The sequence below is a fragment of the Heptranchias perlo genome, chromosome 6 (assembly GCF_035084215.1).
Source record: "Heptranchias perlo isolate sHepPer1 chromosome 6, sHepPer1.hap1, whole genome shotgun sequence".
Lineage (NCBI taxonomy): Eukaryota > Metazoa > Chordata > Chondrichthyes > Hexanchiformes > Hexanchidae > Heptranchias > Heptranchias perlo.
In genome coordinates, this window is record NC_090330.1 from 65043266 (window position 1) to 65056986 (window position 13721).

The window sequence follows — 13721 nt, forward strand, 5'->3', positions numbered from 1 at the left end:
ATTTGATTTACAGTTCAGCAGGCAAAAACCCTGGAATTACTTAAGAAACAACCAGATGCAGCAACAGAGGGAGTGTAGGGTTGTTCTGGTTGGGTTAATTAGTCTTCCTCAACCATAAGTATCTTATGATCTTCCAGTACCATTAAACAGAAATCGATATTTCACTGATGCTCTCCCGATTATACTTTCAGCCTAGAGGAGGGGTCTGTGTGCCAGTCTTTCACTGTGAAATGGCTAATTTTCAGTATGAAAGCAGTTGGTGTTTAGGCATTGATCTCCCCATATCAGAGGAGGTAGTTGAGGGTGGGCGAAAGCACTTATTACATTTTTGGATTTCTTTTACCCTTTTTACTCTCTTGTGGATGAGTCTATGGCCTAGAAATTCGATCACGCCCAAGGGTGGGCGCGCGCGCAGGGGCAGGACGCGCCTGTTCACATGGTCGCAGATAGCATGTTAAATTTATGTTGGGACCTCATTAAAATGATTCAGGTATGCAGCCAATGAATAGTGCTGACTGCACGCCTGTTTGGGGGAGGGAGGGGAAATCGAGCATTTCTGATGCCACTTAAAGACTGCCAGCACCTCTTAAAGAGAGGCACTCTTCCTGCAGACAGACCCCTCCATCTTCTTGGATCTGGGCAACTGAAGATGGCTGAAAGAGGTCCAGAGAAGGCACTCAAGTTCTCCAATGCTGTGTTGGAGGCCCTGGTTCAAGTGGTTGACAGGAGGAGAGAGGTCCGATTCCCCCCATGGGGCAGAATGCTCTTCGTGCAACACATCCACCGCCAGTGGGAAGAGATTGCAGAGGAGATCAATGCCAGGAGCTTAGCTCCCAGGACATGGGTGTAATGTCAAAAGAAGTTCAAAGACGTCACCAGAGTTGTCACGGTAAGAATACTGCTCTCATAATCTCTGCTCACACCTCCAACACATCCAGCCTCACTACTCACAATACTCTCCTCCCCCACTCCCCTTCATTCTCCTACAATCACTGCACCACATTCACTCCACCTCCTTGTCCTCATACTCACCACTATTGCAACTCTCACTTCCCCACACCTCACATCTTCCATACTGCATACCAAATAATCTATAATGACAAGCACATGCTCTAAACATCTCACAAGACTCACAAACGTACTTCCTTCTTTCTTGCAGGAGAAGACCGGGCAGAACTTGAGAAAGAAGGCTAACAACGGAGGAGGCCGAGCCTGTCTACACATCCTGTCTCCTGTTGAAAAAAACCTGATGACCATCACAGCAAGGGGTTTAGGGGGTGGTGGTGTGTGTCAGCTTCACCTCTGACTTCTGAGCGGTTCGAATCACTCCCACTCCCTGGGTTCTAGACCTTGGACTTATTTGGGGGTTGTGACAAAGTGCAGCAGACAACTGGTTTTGGTGCAGGAAACTTTGATCTTTATTCAAGAGAGAAAATACAACACAACAATCTTAACACTCTAATAAAATGGGGAACACTTCAGTACACACGAGGGAAATTACAGTGGAAAGATACCTCACCCCTCCCAATCCCACTATACCAGCTAAGTTGGACTCTAAAGGACCAGAGATAATGCTCACCAAACGAATCCTTGACAGTAATTCACCCAGTGGTAAGTCAGAAATAGATTGTAGAGTGGAAACTTTGCGGATCTTCGGTTTTCTCCTGAGTTGGTTTTCTTTGGTCGCGGTGGCCCAATATTACCCGGTTGGTTGGTGGCAATATTTGGTTGGTTGTTTCGTAAGGCCCTTGTTGCTGTGAGGTGTCTGATGGTCGCTGGGGCTGTTGCTCTGGTGATTTCTTGTGTGTCGGCCTGCTTCTAGAGCTGCTGACCTTCTCTCTATTGCCCCCTCGCCTTGTTGAACTGTCACCTCCCGAGCTGTTGAACAATCCTTTGCCCTTGCAGGTCTGGCTGACCGGTTCTCTCACGTAGGGTTCGTTGGTTTCGCCGGAAGCTGCTCTCCTTCCAGAGACAGGCAGAACAAGACAAGCAGCACACAAGAGCCAACAAGAACCAGAGAGAGAGAGAGGTTTCGAGTTTCCACTTCTTTATCCCTCTCTTACAATGGTCTTCGTCACTTAAAAAAAAAAGGCACTTCATGTCTGTTTGAACAGTTCTTACAAAGTCCTTCAGAATCTTTGATGGATTTTGATGGTTTCTCATCATGTTGCAATTTTTTTTCTCGATTTGACGTTGTTAATTCCGATTTGTAGAGCTTGCCACACAAGGCTTCCTTTTGTATCCAACGTCCTAGGTGTTGATCGGTTTTGCTTTAAAACAAAGACATGGCCCCACCATGTCTGGAGCAGTTGCCTCTTTCAATGGCCTACTGCCTTTCGAATTAGTACTGAGTGTTGACCACCTGCTGTAGGTTTTGCATTAAAACAGAAACATGTCTGAAGCAGTAATTCTCCCACATTCCACTGTGTGTGTTGTGGATTCGTCTGGTGACCTCTCATCTATCCTTCCATCTTAGGATTTTAGTCAATGGTCAAAGTTTTCCATACTCAGGGGAAAGGTGAATTTCTTTAGGGTTTTTCTCCGAGTTTTGGGGGATCTGTGAATTTTGAGAATCTTACAGGGGAGAGTTATGGCCGTGGCGAGTGGCAACGCTGGAAGAGATGTTACGCAGGGTTTCTTAACACCGTATCCGCTTCATTCCTTCTTGGTTCTATCTCACCCTACACATTCTGCATGACAAACTGCAGCTGCTTTCACCAGCCACTCATCTCTGCTCTCCCTTCACACTAAAAGTTAACCCTTGTCCATTTCTTTCATTTCAGATGCTGAAAATGTGGAGATGCCTCTGCCACTTCAGGAAGAGGAGGCCAGCCTTCCTGAAGAATGATCCTAGGATGCACCAGCTCAGAGATTGGCACCACGCATACTTTAGAAGCTAGGCTAGAGGATGTGTCTTCACAGTGTGCAGGAGCTAGGACAGAGGGACACACGGGTGACAGCTCGTCGGGGGGTGGGGGGTTGGGGTGCGCGCGATCACATACTAGCTCTGTTGCAGAGGATTCAGGTGCTGACTTTGAGGGCTCAGGCTATCAAAGAAGGCTGAGGAGCATCTACCAGAAAATGCTAGGTGTAATGGCTAGCCTGCCAGTGACTTGTGCCTAATGTCTCAAAGCATGGACCAGTCCGGCCATTCCAGAGTCCTCTGCAACAGGGCAAGTATGTGATCTCGCCCTCTGGTGAGCTGGCACTTGTGTCGTTCTATCTCCTTGCCCTAGCTCCTGCACACGTGCCTGGCGATTCACCATGTGAAGACCCGTCCTCTAGCCTAGCCTCTAAAGTATGCGTGGTCCCAGTCTTTCAGCTGGCACTTGCTAGGATCAACTTGTTTTCAAGGCTTCGTGCAGAGCATGGAGACCATTCTGTCCAACATGGAGAGAGCGGTCAGTTCCATGAACATGACAGTAGCACCCACCATGATGGAGCCTCTACTGAGAGCTCTGTCAGCTTCCATGGCAGCTAACACTGCGGCCATGAAAGCTCAGACAGTTGCCATCTTGACTTTAAGGGCCAGTGTTGACGGGCTTACAGAGCATCATGTCACTCCTGCACTCTGTTTTCGCGCAATGTTGCGGGAGTGCTGAGGTTCACTCCTAGGAGAGTGGCCTTGTCTCCATGGGAGAGGTACCTGCTGCCCTCTCTGGATGACGACATGCTTGCTCCCCCGCCACCCACTCTGCCAGTACCCTTGTTAGGACCACACAGCCAGCTGAGCCAGACTGCCTCGGCCCATGCCAAAATGCTGCAGTCTGCAGCCGGGCCCTCAATGCCCAGAGCTGCTCGAAGTTGCCCTCCATAGCTATCTGAAGTGTCCTCAATGGAAGCTCAGCAGCCTTCCATCTCCCAAGCTGTAGCCACTGGTGAAACACTTTGTAGGAGCACTTGGATAAGTAAACGAGCACCGAAGATGGGCATTAAGGGCTTGCACGGGTGATTCATAATTATTTCTGCTAACTGTTAGATATAGATGGAATTGAATTGTTTGATAAATGTGTTTTTTGTTCTGGATTTAGTGTTGATGTTTATATTTATAGTGAAGTGAGGGTAAGACCTATAAGGCTGGACTGAAGGAAGGCAATCGGACGGTGGTGATTAGCATTGCGGACTGTTGGTGTATTGAGGACGGGAGGGATGGTTCTTAAATGAGCTGCTTCCCGAGAGCTCTGGCAGTTATGCCATTCCTGCTTTTCCTCTTTTTCATGCTGCTGCTCCTCCTGTTCCTGCTGAACTTCTTACTGCCCAGGTGATGGTAAGGGCTGGTCCTTCATGATAGCAAAATTATGGAGCATGCAGAAGACAGCCAAAAATCTGGATACCCACTCAGGGTGGTACTGCAAAGCTCCTCTCGAACAGTCCAGGCAGCGGAAGCGTTGCTTGAGCGCTCCAACAGTCTGCCCGATGACATTTCTGGTGGCAGCATGGTTCTTCTTGTAGGCCAGCTCTGCAGCTGTCCCCAAGTTCCTGACAGGCGTCATGAGCCAAGTCTGAAGGAGACAACCCTTGACGCCCAGTAGCCAGCTGATAACCTGACGGTCTAGTTGGAACAATTGCGACACAGAGGATTGGCGCAGGATAAATGAATCATGAGTGCTGCCAGGAAACTGGGTACAGAGTTGCACGATGCACTGCCTGTGGTCATAAACAAGCTGGGCGTTGAGGGAGTGGAATCCTTTCTATTGATACAGACGCCAGGCTTGTGATGATGAGTACGCATGGCAATGTAGATGCAGTGTATGGCACCTTGTACCCAGGGTGGGTGAAACCTAGTGCTTTGTTTTACTGCTTTGCTCTGTCCATGGTGAAAGAGATGAAGTGGTTCCTCTTGGCATGGAGAGCCTCGGTGACCTCCCTGATACAACGGTGGACTGCAAACTGTGAGATGTCACTGATGTGACCTGCTGCAGCCTGTAAGGAGCCTGTGACATAACAGTTAAGAGCCATGGTGACCTTGGCAGCCACAGGCAGTGCTGTTCATGCCCTGGTTCAAGGCAAGAGTTGACATAGATCAGCAGTGGGTGACATAGATCAGTGACAGCCTCCTTTTTGAAGCAAAGATGCTTCAGACATTACTCCTCACAGAGGTTTAGGTAGAAGAAGTGGTTCCTGAAGACCAGCTGTGGGTATGGCCTCCTGTGCAGACCCCTCCTCCTCTTCCTCTTCCAGCTTCCCCTGCTCTCTCTTCTCTTCTTTACTACTCCCCCTTGTTCTCCAATCCCAAAGGCAAGCCCTACCGGACACCCATGATTGCAGTAAAACTTTTGAAGCCAGCCAAAAACAGTGCAGCACCAGCAAAAACTTCTTCTCAGAAGTTAGAATTAACTTTTGTAAGTCAGAAATCAAGCCAAATAATGCCCAGAAGTTAACCAGCAGCCTAAAATGACAAACTAGCAACTAAACTGTATGTAATGGACGAGCCCTTTAAATAGCTGTGATGGCTACTTCCTGCCTGTTCGCGCCACGAGTTGCTGGAGCAGACTAATATTACATAAGGGACCTACAACAAGCGTAGGACCCTTATTTAAATATTTTAATCAGCATTTACCATACTACCGGCATGAGCCCTGGATACCTAAGGAGCAGCCCGATCCAATATGGCGGCTGGGGTACTTCTGGAGTGGAATGAACGCACATGTGCCACCCACCGTGTTGGACGCTTAGGCACCAGTCTGGCGCCTGAGAAACTAGCGCAGCATCAACAAATTTCTAGGCCTATGTGTCAAAAAGTATTTTCACTTCCTGTGATATCAGGATAAAATTCATAGTGTGCTTGGGAAGCGAACAGAAAATCCCTTTTCAGATTATCTCAGTTACTGGTTCTATTCCATGTCTTCATAGGATGCTCTTTGTCTTCGGAAAGCAGTGGAATAACACTACACTAGACCTTGTTTTAGGCTTTAACTATCAGACAAATTAATTAAACACTTACGTAACAAGTGAATAATATTTTTACAGCAATTGAGTTTGCTAACTCGTCGTTGCAATGGAAAATAACTTCAATGCCGGAATTAATTTTCATATGTGGTGGTTTTTTTTTACCTTTTTCAGACCAACAATGGAAGTTATCTGGCTCTAGTAGCTAACTCTCTTGAGAAGTTCATTTGAAAAAAGTAGGCTGATAAATACCTTCAGAACTTTCCCCAGGAAATTGTGAACTGTTCAATTAAACTGGAAATGCCAATCAAACACAAGTTTGAACAAATCACATAGAATGTTTGTATTTGACTTGAATGGCTTAGCTTCTCCTGTCCCTGCCTGTTTTTCAAACAATCCAACTAATTGTTGTAACAAAATGAACTGGAACATTCTCCTTGAGTGAAGCAGATTTTTACCTCCTCATATACGTTGCCAGGATTGAAGAAGCCACTGCCAAGCTTTATCTCAAGCAAAATGCTTCATTTTTGTTACACCACTTTTCTTCATCAGTGGATTCTTAGAATTGGGACCAGACACATCATGGGGTTTTCAAGACTTCTGGATTACCCAGAATACCAATTTCCTCTGATGTGATCCAATCTCTGTTTTGGAAAACGGAAGAGGCAAATCGACAATTTACAGCTTTAGTTAACCTGTATCTTGATGTCAAATAATAATCTTGGGATGCAGAGCCAATGTCTGACTATCACTTGTCCAGGGTGAAAAGTCATTAGTTAGCAAGCAATGCAGGGAACCCTTCAACTTGCTGCAGTTCATAGTGGTTAAGTTGGCTTTCTTCCACTTTCAGTAGGAAATTAAAGGGCAGGTTGTTCAGTTCCGGTTGAGCAGCTACAGTGCAATAGTATATATAAATTGTTGGCATCTCTTGGAGCAAAAGCTGCTAACAGAGTACTTTGCAGCTGCTGATGTGGGATGAAGTCCAGATGGTGGGCATCTTGACAGTCCACTTGGCCAGAGTATTGAATGTGCAGCCCAGCTGTCTCAGTCACAGGAAATGCTCCTATCAATGTGGGATTTTAAAACTGAAAATACTTACTTGCCTACAGGATGAATCTCCAGTGCTAAATCTATTTGTGCCAGGGTTGATTGTGAAACTCCTGAACTTTTGCACAAGATTTCACTCCACCTAAGTCTGGGAAGTGGATGTATTCTCAGTCTAACGAAAGAGAAAATTACAGATTCATTTTTTCCCAAATACCCCACCTCCGCTTCCCCGAATTCTTTCCAAGTTCAGGGTGGAGTCTGGGGAGATGCTGCTCATCATTCATTTTTGACCAAGGAGGCCATAGATCTCCAAACTCTATGGCAGGACTATTCAGCTGGCTTTGTTGCCCTTTTTACCTTTTATTCCTACTGAGTGATGTCCGGTTTATAGACTGAAGCTACCCAAACCGAATCTGGTGGAATGATAACTGTTAATGCTCATTTTATGAAGTTTTGTAAATAGCTAGATCCAGTGACACTTTCAGTTTGGGGATTTTCAAAAGGGCTTTTCCCTCAATGTGTTGATAGTTTAGGTTTCAGTCAGAGATAAGGAGCAGGATCAACTAGTAGGTGCTCATCTATTGTATTTTATTTACACGGTTCCTTCAGCTGGATACCATTTAGTACCCCAGAGGAGTTTTGGCTAACCTCGAGAGCTTTGTTCCCTCAGTTCTTGTCTCTGTATTTACCAGGGGGACTAACAAGGTGGGCAGGACATTAGAAGAAGAGGTTGAAAAAGGTACTAAAACTTTTAAGATAGAAAGGGGGGAGGTAATTGATAAACTAATCAAACTAAGGGAGGATAAGATCCCATGTCCGGACGGATTGCATCCTTCAAAATTAAAAGAAGGGAGGAGATAGCAGAGACATTATTACATATATTTAATAATTCACTAGAAAAGGTAATGTGCCAGAGGACTGGTGGACAGGTAATGATGTTCTCTCTCCCTTTTCAAATATAGGAATAAGTCCAGAGAACTATAGACCAGTTAGCTTAACGTCATTGGTAGGAAAGACAATAGAATCCTTACTCAAAGATGTAATAGAAAAACATCTAGAAACCGAAAATATAATAGTCAGCACGGCTTGACCAATTTTACTGAATTCTTTGAAGAAGTAATAGAAATATTTGGATTTTCAAAAGGCCGCTGTTAGGGTACCGCATTGTAGACTCATGGCTAAGCTCAGAGCATGTGGAGTCAGGGGACAGGTAGCAAAATGGATAGCAAGCTGGCTACAAAATAGAAATCAGAGAGTAGGCGTTAAGAGTAGTTACTCAGATTGGCAAAAGGTGGGAAGTGGTGTACCACAGGGATCGGTGCTGGGACCATTGTTCACAATTTACATTAACGATTTGGATTCAGGAATCGGAAGTACGATTTCAAAATTTGCTGTCAAAACCAAATTTGGGGATGTAGTTAATACAAAGGAAGAAAGCGTCAAAATGCAAGACCACATTAATAAACTTGCAGAATGGGCATATAATTGGCAAATGAATTTCAGTATAGATAAGTGTGAGGTGATGCATTTTGGTAGGAAGATTAAGGAGGCCACATACTGCTTGGATAATGAGAGTCTAAACGGGATAGAGGAACAAAGGAATCTAGAGATACAGATACACAAATCACTAAAAGCAGCAACGCAGGTTAATAAGGCCATAAAAAAGATAATGATAGGGTAGACATAGAGAAAATGTTTCCACTTGTGGAGGAGTCCAAAACTAGAGGTCATAAATATAAAATAGTTGCTCATAAATCCAATAGGGAATTCAGGAGAAACTTCTTACCCATAGTGGCAAGAATGTGGATTGCGCTACCACAAGGAGTAGTTGAACCAAATAGCATAGGTGCATTTAAGGGGAAGTAGATTAGCACATGAAGGAGAAAGGATTGGAGGGTATCCTGATAGGGTTAGATGAAGTAGGGAGGGAGGAGGCTCGTTTGGAGCATAAATGCTGGCACAGACCAGTTGGGCCGAATGGCCTGTTTTTGTGCTGTAGTTTCGATGTAACTCGATGTAAGAAGGCTTGTATTGGAAGTGGTTTTCACTTCAATCAGTGATCTGAAATGGGTTTTTTACTGTCCATTGTTCCCTCTGATCATTCAGTACTTTGGGTTTAGTGTTTGTTGTTTATTCTGAACTGCAGGAGAAATTTCTCTGACCAACAGAGTCATGTGATATTATTGTATCCTGGGGAAAAGGTCATGTTCTTTGTGATGTCATTACCTTTTGTCTTCAGTGCTAAATCTGGAGCATTGTGGCAAAGTATAAATCGGGAAGGAGGGTAGCATTGAAAAAAAATATTGTTTCCACATAGATGAACAAAAATTTGCTTTTAGTACAGATGTCACCAGCAAAGGACACAAAAGTGATATCCTTTTTGGCCAATGGCAGCTTAATCTCTGGTATTGAAAGGATTAGACTATCTTAAATTAAATTCATGGCTGTGTCCTACTTCTGGTATGCAGGATCCCAGTACAGAATTATCAGATTTTTATTGAGAAAGCTGATATTTCATAAATAATTTTATTTAAGGACAGAAGTGCTTAACTGATTTCAGAAAAAACTAAAAACATGACAACAGGCTTAATGTGCCTTGGATACAAGATATTTACTTGACAGCATTCTCGGGCAGCTATAAAGATTATGTATTTGTGTTTCATCTTTCATTCAAATAGACTTTAATGCTTCAAAAACAGAAAGCGCTTACAATTTCAATTTACAACTCCATGTTCATTTCTAAGTGGCTTTTATGGCCATAGCTTGAAAAGGAATGCAATTGGTAATAGTGTGGGAGGATGGAGGGAGGGGATGGGATGGGATTCATATATTAAACATATACAGATGTAACATAACTAAAAAATAAACTTGTCACAGTCCTGACTTTTATAATGAAGTTCAACTAGTCATTAACTTAGAACAAAAGCTTCTACATTGATTTTGAACCTCTGAGATTGCTAATCTGGGATCAATTGTAAAAGCATCTTTCAAACCGACACGTACTAAAGGAAGTTTTTTTACATGATAATTCTCAAGTGTTTATCCATTGGTGTACACAATCAAATCATAGCATTTTATACATATTAATTTTGGAAGGAGTGCAGAAAAACACATTAAAAACATTTTCATCTGTTTCTTCCACTCCCCCATCTCCCATCTTATTTATTTCCTTTCTTTGGTGTAAAGTATAGCTAGTCTGGGAAGAAAAACACCTATGGAGTTAGCTGACAATGTTATTTTTATTTTTCAATTGAGAAGAGCAATTTATTCTCTTTTTTCCCAGTCTTCATTATTTTAAGCACTAAAATACAAAGATTTTGCATGGTAAGGCCGTTAGACGGGTAAGGACTCAGACTTAGTATCTAGTTTTTGGGCAGCCCACTGATCTTCAAAATCCATCACATTTTTTTTACATATATCCAAACCATATTAAGTACTGTACCAGTGCACTAGGAATTTAGCTCAATTGATGCATTCTGCATTATGTACCGAAGGGCTACTAAAATATATATAATTATGTGGGTTATTTTAGTTTGGCCTTCCAGTTTTTCTTGGTGAAGTTAGCACAAGGCTACAAATTGAAGTTTTCATCCCAAACTTTTCCTGATTTGGAATAATTAGCTTTATTCCAGATATTTCTATGTCCTGTTCAATTATATTCAGTCAATAAAAACCTTTTATGCCATACTAAGCAATATCTCTTTGTAACCCAGAAGGTTTACCACATCACCCCTTTTTGATTGCTTTGCTACTCTGGGTCATAAGCACATATTACTTTTATATGATTAAGTGTATTGGCTGACTGGATTGATCTATGGTAGAACTGTGTCTTTTATTACTTACACACTAGTTATTGTAAAATAAGCAGTTGTTATTAGCAACACAAATTGAATTTCAATTGCTTGCCCAAGTGTCTTTTATTCTTGCATCCATTTTTCTCATACTTTAAAAGATAAATTTCTTCTACAGCTTACAAACACCAATAAATCACCCTTTGATTAGATTCATTTGTTCAGTACCAAAATGGGGCAGGAACTTACATTTTTTTCTTCTCTCCAATCAGATGAGCAGTGTCAAGAAGCTGCGTCCACGGCTGAATGCTATTCTGTTCAAGCTTCAGTTTGAGGAGCAGGTGAATAACATCAGACCTGACATTATGGCTGTCACTACTGCATGTGAGGAGATAAAGAAGAGTAAGGGCTTTGGCAAGCTGCTGGAGCTGGTGCTGCTAATAGGAAACTACATGAATGCCGGGTCTCGAAACGCTCAAACTTACGGCTTCGACATCAACTTCCTATGCAAAGTAAGTTCATGTCTCAAGGATTCAGTCAAAACCACTGAAGTGAATAACTTCTCTGTAATGCAATAGTATACAGACTTATCAGGATCAAATAGCTAAAACTGCAATTTATTGTAGAGTCCACCTTTTTCTACCTCTTTTCTCCCCTACACTCTCCAAATAAATCCTGTGAAAAGTAATAGAACATAAAAAATGACAAAAAAGGTAATGGGCTGGAATTTGCTGAAGCAAGTTATCTCACGGCATGCCCGGTTAGTTAGACTTTCTCCTGCACCCTTCAGCCCAAAAATGTTTTGCCCTGTAATTTGCGTGGCAAGGGCAACAGGGTATCTGGAACCTTGATGAATGACGGGACCAACAGTCTATCTCCTTGACCAATGCCTTGGACTTCAATGCTTCGGCCGAGGTGCCCCCTCCCCCACTTCTCCCCTTAGGGATTTTCAACTGCTGCCCGCCATTTTCCAGGTGAGAAATGGGCATCTGGCAGTTGCAAATCACTCCCATTACTCTAAAATGTTCCAAACAGGTTTTTCTATTGGGCCATGCTACAATTTAGGCATTTTCCCAACACTTGCTCTCATGTTCAGAGCTGAATAGCAGTTTCCAAAATTAGATCAAGTCCCCTATGAACTGAAATCAGCATTTCTGTTCACTACTGTGTCTAGGTTAACATGCCCAGGTTTGATAATGAATCCCTAATTGCAGCAAACCACTTACATACGTGGGATGCCCATAACACTTTTGGAAGTGCAAAACAACACATCGTCAGACCAATGTGTCCAAGCTAAAACTAGTTGGTCAAATTGATTTGCAGTTGGTTTAATATACAGAAACAAAAGGCATAGCAACGCAATGAAATATTTCTGACCAGACTGGGCCCTACACTTTATAATAGATTGTTCTAATGGCTTAGTAATCAGAGAGAGCAGGGTTGTCTATGTTTACTGTCTGTCAAGCGATACATATTTGCACATGTAGAACTGTTTCCTGACCATCTAAGGGTCAAAGTGATTTTTTTAATCAGCTATCTTCTTTCCCAGACTGAGTGTGGGATTCTATTTTGCAACTTAGTGAGTCTTCCAATCTAAACCAAACCTAGCTATTTAAAAAAATTAAAGACAAAAGTTTGCGTTTCCATGACCAGCCGTACCAAATTAATATTTAATCTTTGACATGAGTGAGATGGGTAACGATCATCCAGAACCTAAAACTGTAGGATATGGACAATACAATGTTTGTACAATCGCCTAGGATACAATACCTATGTAGTTTATGGAAAAGATTGTACAAAATGTACTCAATTCCAGATTCTGTAAAGGCCAAGGTTCCATTCTGAAGCCTTCGAATGAAATTTAATTAAAAGAACAGTGTTTTGTAACAATACTTGTATTTATCATGATAAAAACATTCCAAAGCTTCACACAATTAATTACTTTGATGTTATGGTAATTCTGAGGCAGCAATATGCTACAAATAGCAATGAGATGAATAATCGTAAGGGTATTTTGGTAGTATTTCAAAGAGGATTGTTGGTCAGGACCTCAACAGAACTCACTACTTCAAAGAGTTCTTTGGGAGGCCCAATGCAGGCAGCCAGAGCCGTGGATTAATATCTCATCTGAAGGATGACCACTTCGCCAATGCAACACTTCCTCATTACTGCACTGGAGCGTGAGAGTAGATTGTGAGCTTAAACCCCTGGTACGGGGCTTAATCTCGAATCTTTCTACTTAATTTTGTTTCATTCACATTTACTCTCTCTTCTGAGTCAGAAGGTTGTAGGTTCATCTGCCTTTTCTGGTGGTTCAGATTGACGCTCAAAGATTGCAGGGCACTACTGGAAGAGAAGTGAATTTCTCCCAGCATCCTGGCCAACATTCCTCCCCCAGCCAACACCACCAAAAATGTAATTTGCTTATTCATTCATTGTTGTTTGTGGGATGTTGCTATGTGCAAAATGGCTGCTGCACCTGCCCACAATTTGGGCAGAACAATCACTCCAGTTTAAAGTAATTTGTTGTATGTCTTTCTCTGAGATATTTCTGAGAAATGTGATTGTGTATTACTTTATTGTGAGTCTTCCTTTGTTCTTTTCCCCTAATTCAGAGGCACAATCACTACCATCTCAACCAAATTGAAATAGCTTTTTGAGCCTGTAAGGCATTTTATGGTTTTTTTTCCTTCACTCATTACATTCTGCACCTTATTTTCTGATTTTAAATTATTTCATATTCTCATTTCTTCAATTTCAAATATAGTAGGTTACAGTAACACTACACCTACTGTATGCCAGGTAGTACTACAACTGACATACAAGCCTCGCCCCCCCCCCCCCCCCCAAGAGCATCTCTCATCAGGAGGTGACCTATGCATTGTTATACATGTCTTGTGGGTTCCTTCATTTTGTCAGAAATGCAGACATGCAGTTGGCCATTCAGCAAAATTTGAATGCTATTCCTGGATTTGCCAGAGTGCTGGATGTTGT

The 13721-nt window shown here is 42.7% G+C and overlaps 1 protein-coding gene across 1 annotated transcript in view; it reads left to right on the forward strand.

The window, feature by feature from the left end:
* Window positions 1-13721, forward strand: part of LOC137323053 (protein diaphanous homolog 3-like) — a 796634-nt gene that overhangs the window by 604404 nt on the left and 178509 nt on the right. Inside the window, exon 21 of the mRNA XM_067986438.1 lies at window positions 11000-11239. Coding sequence (XP_067842539.1) covers window positions 11000-11239 — 240 coding nt within the window. The remainder of the gene's footprint in view (window positions 1-10999; window positions 11240-13721) is intronic.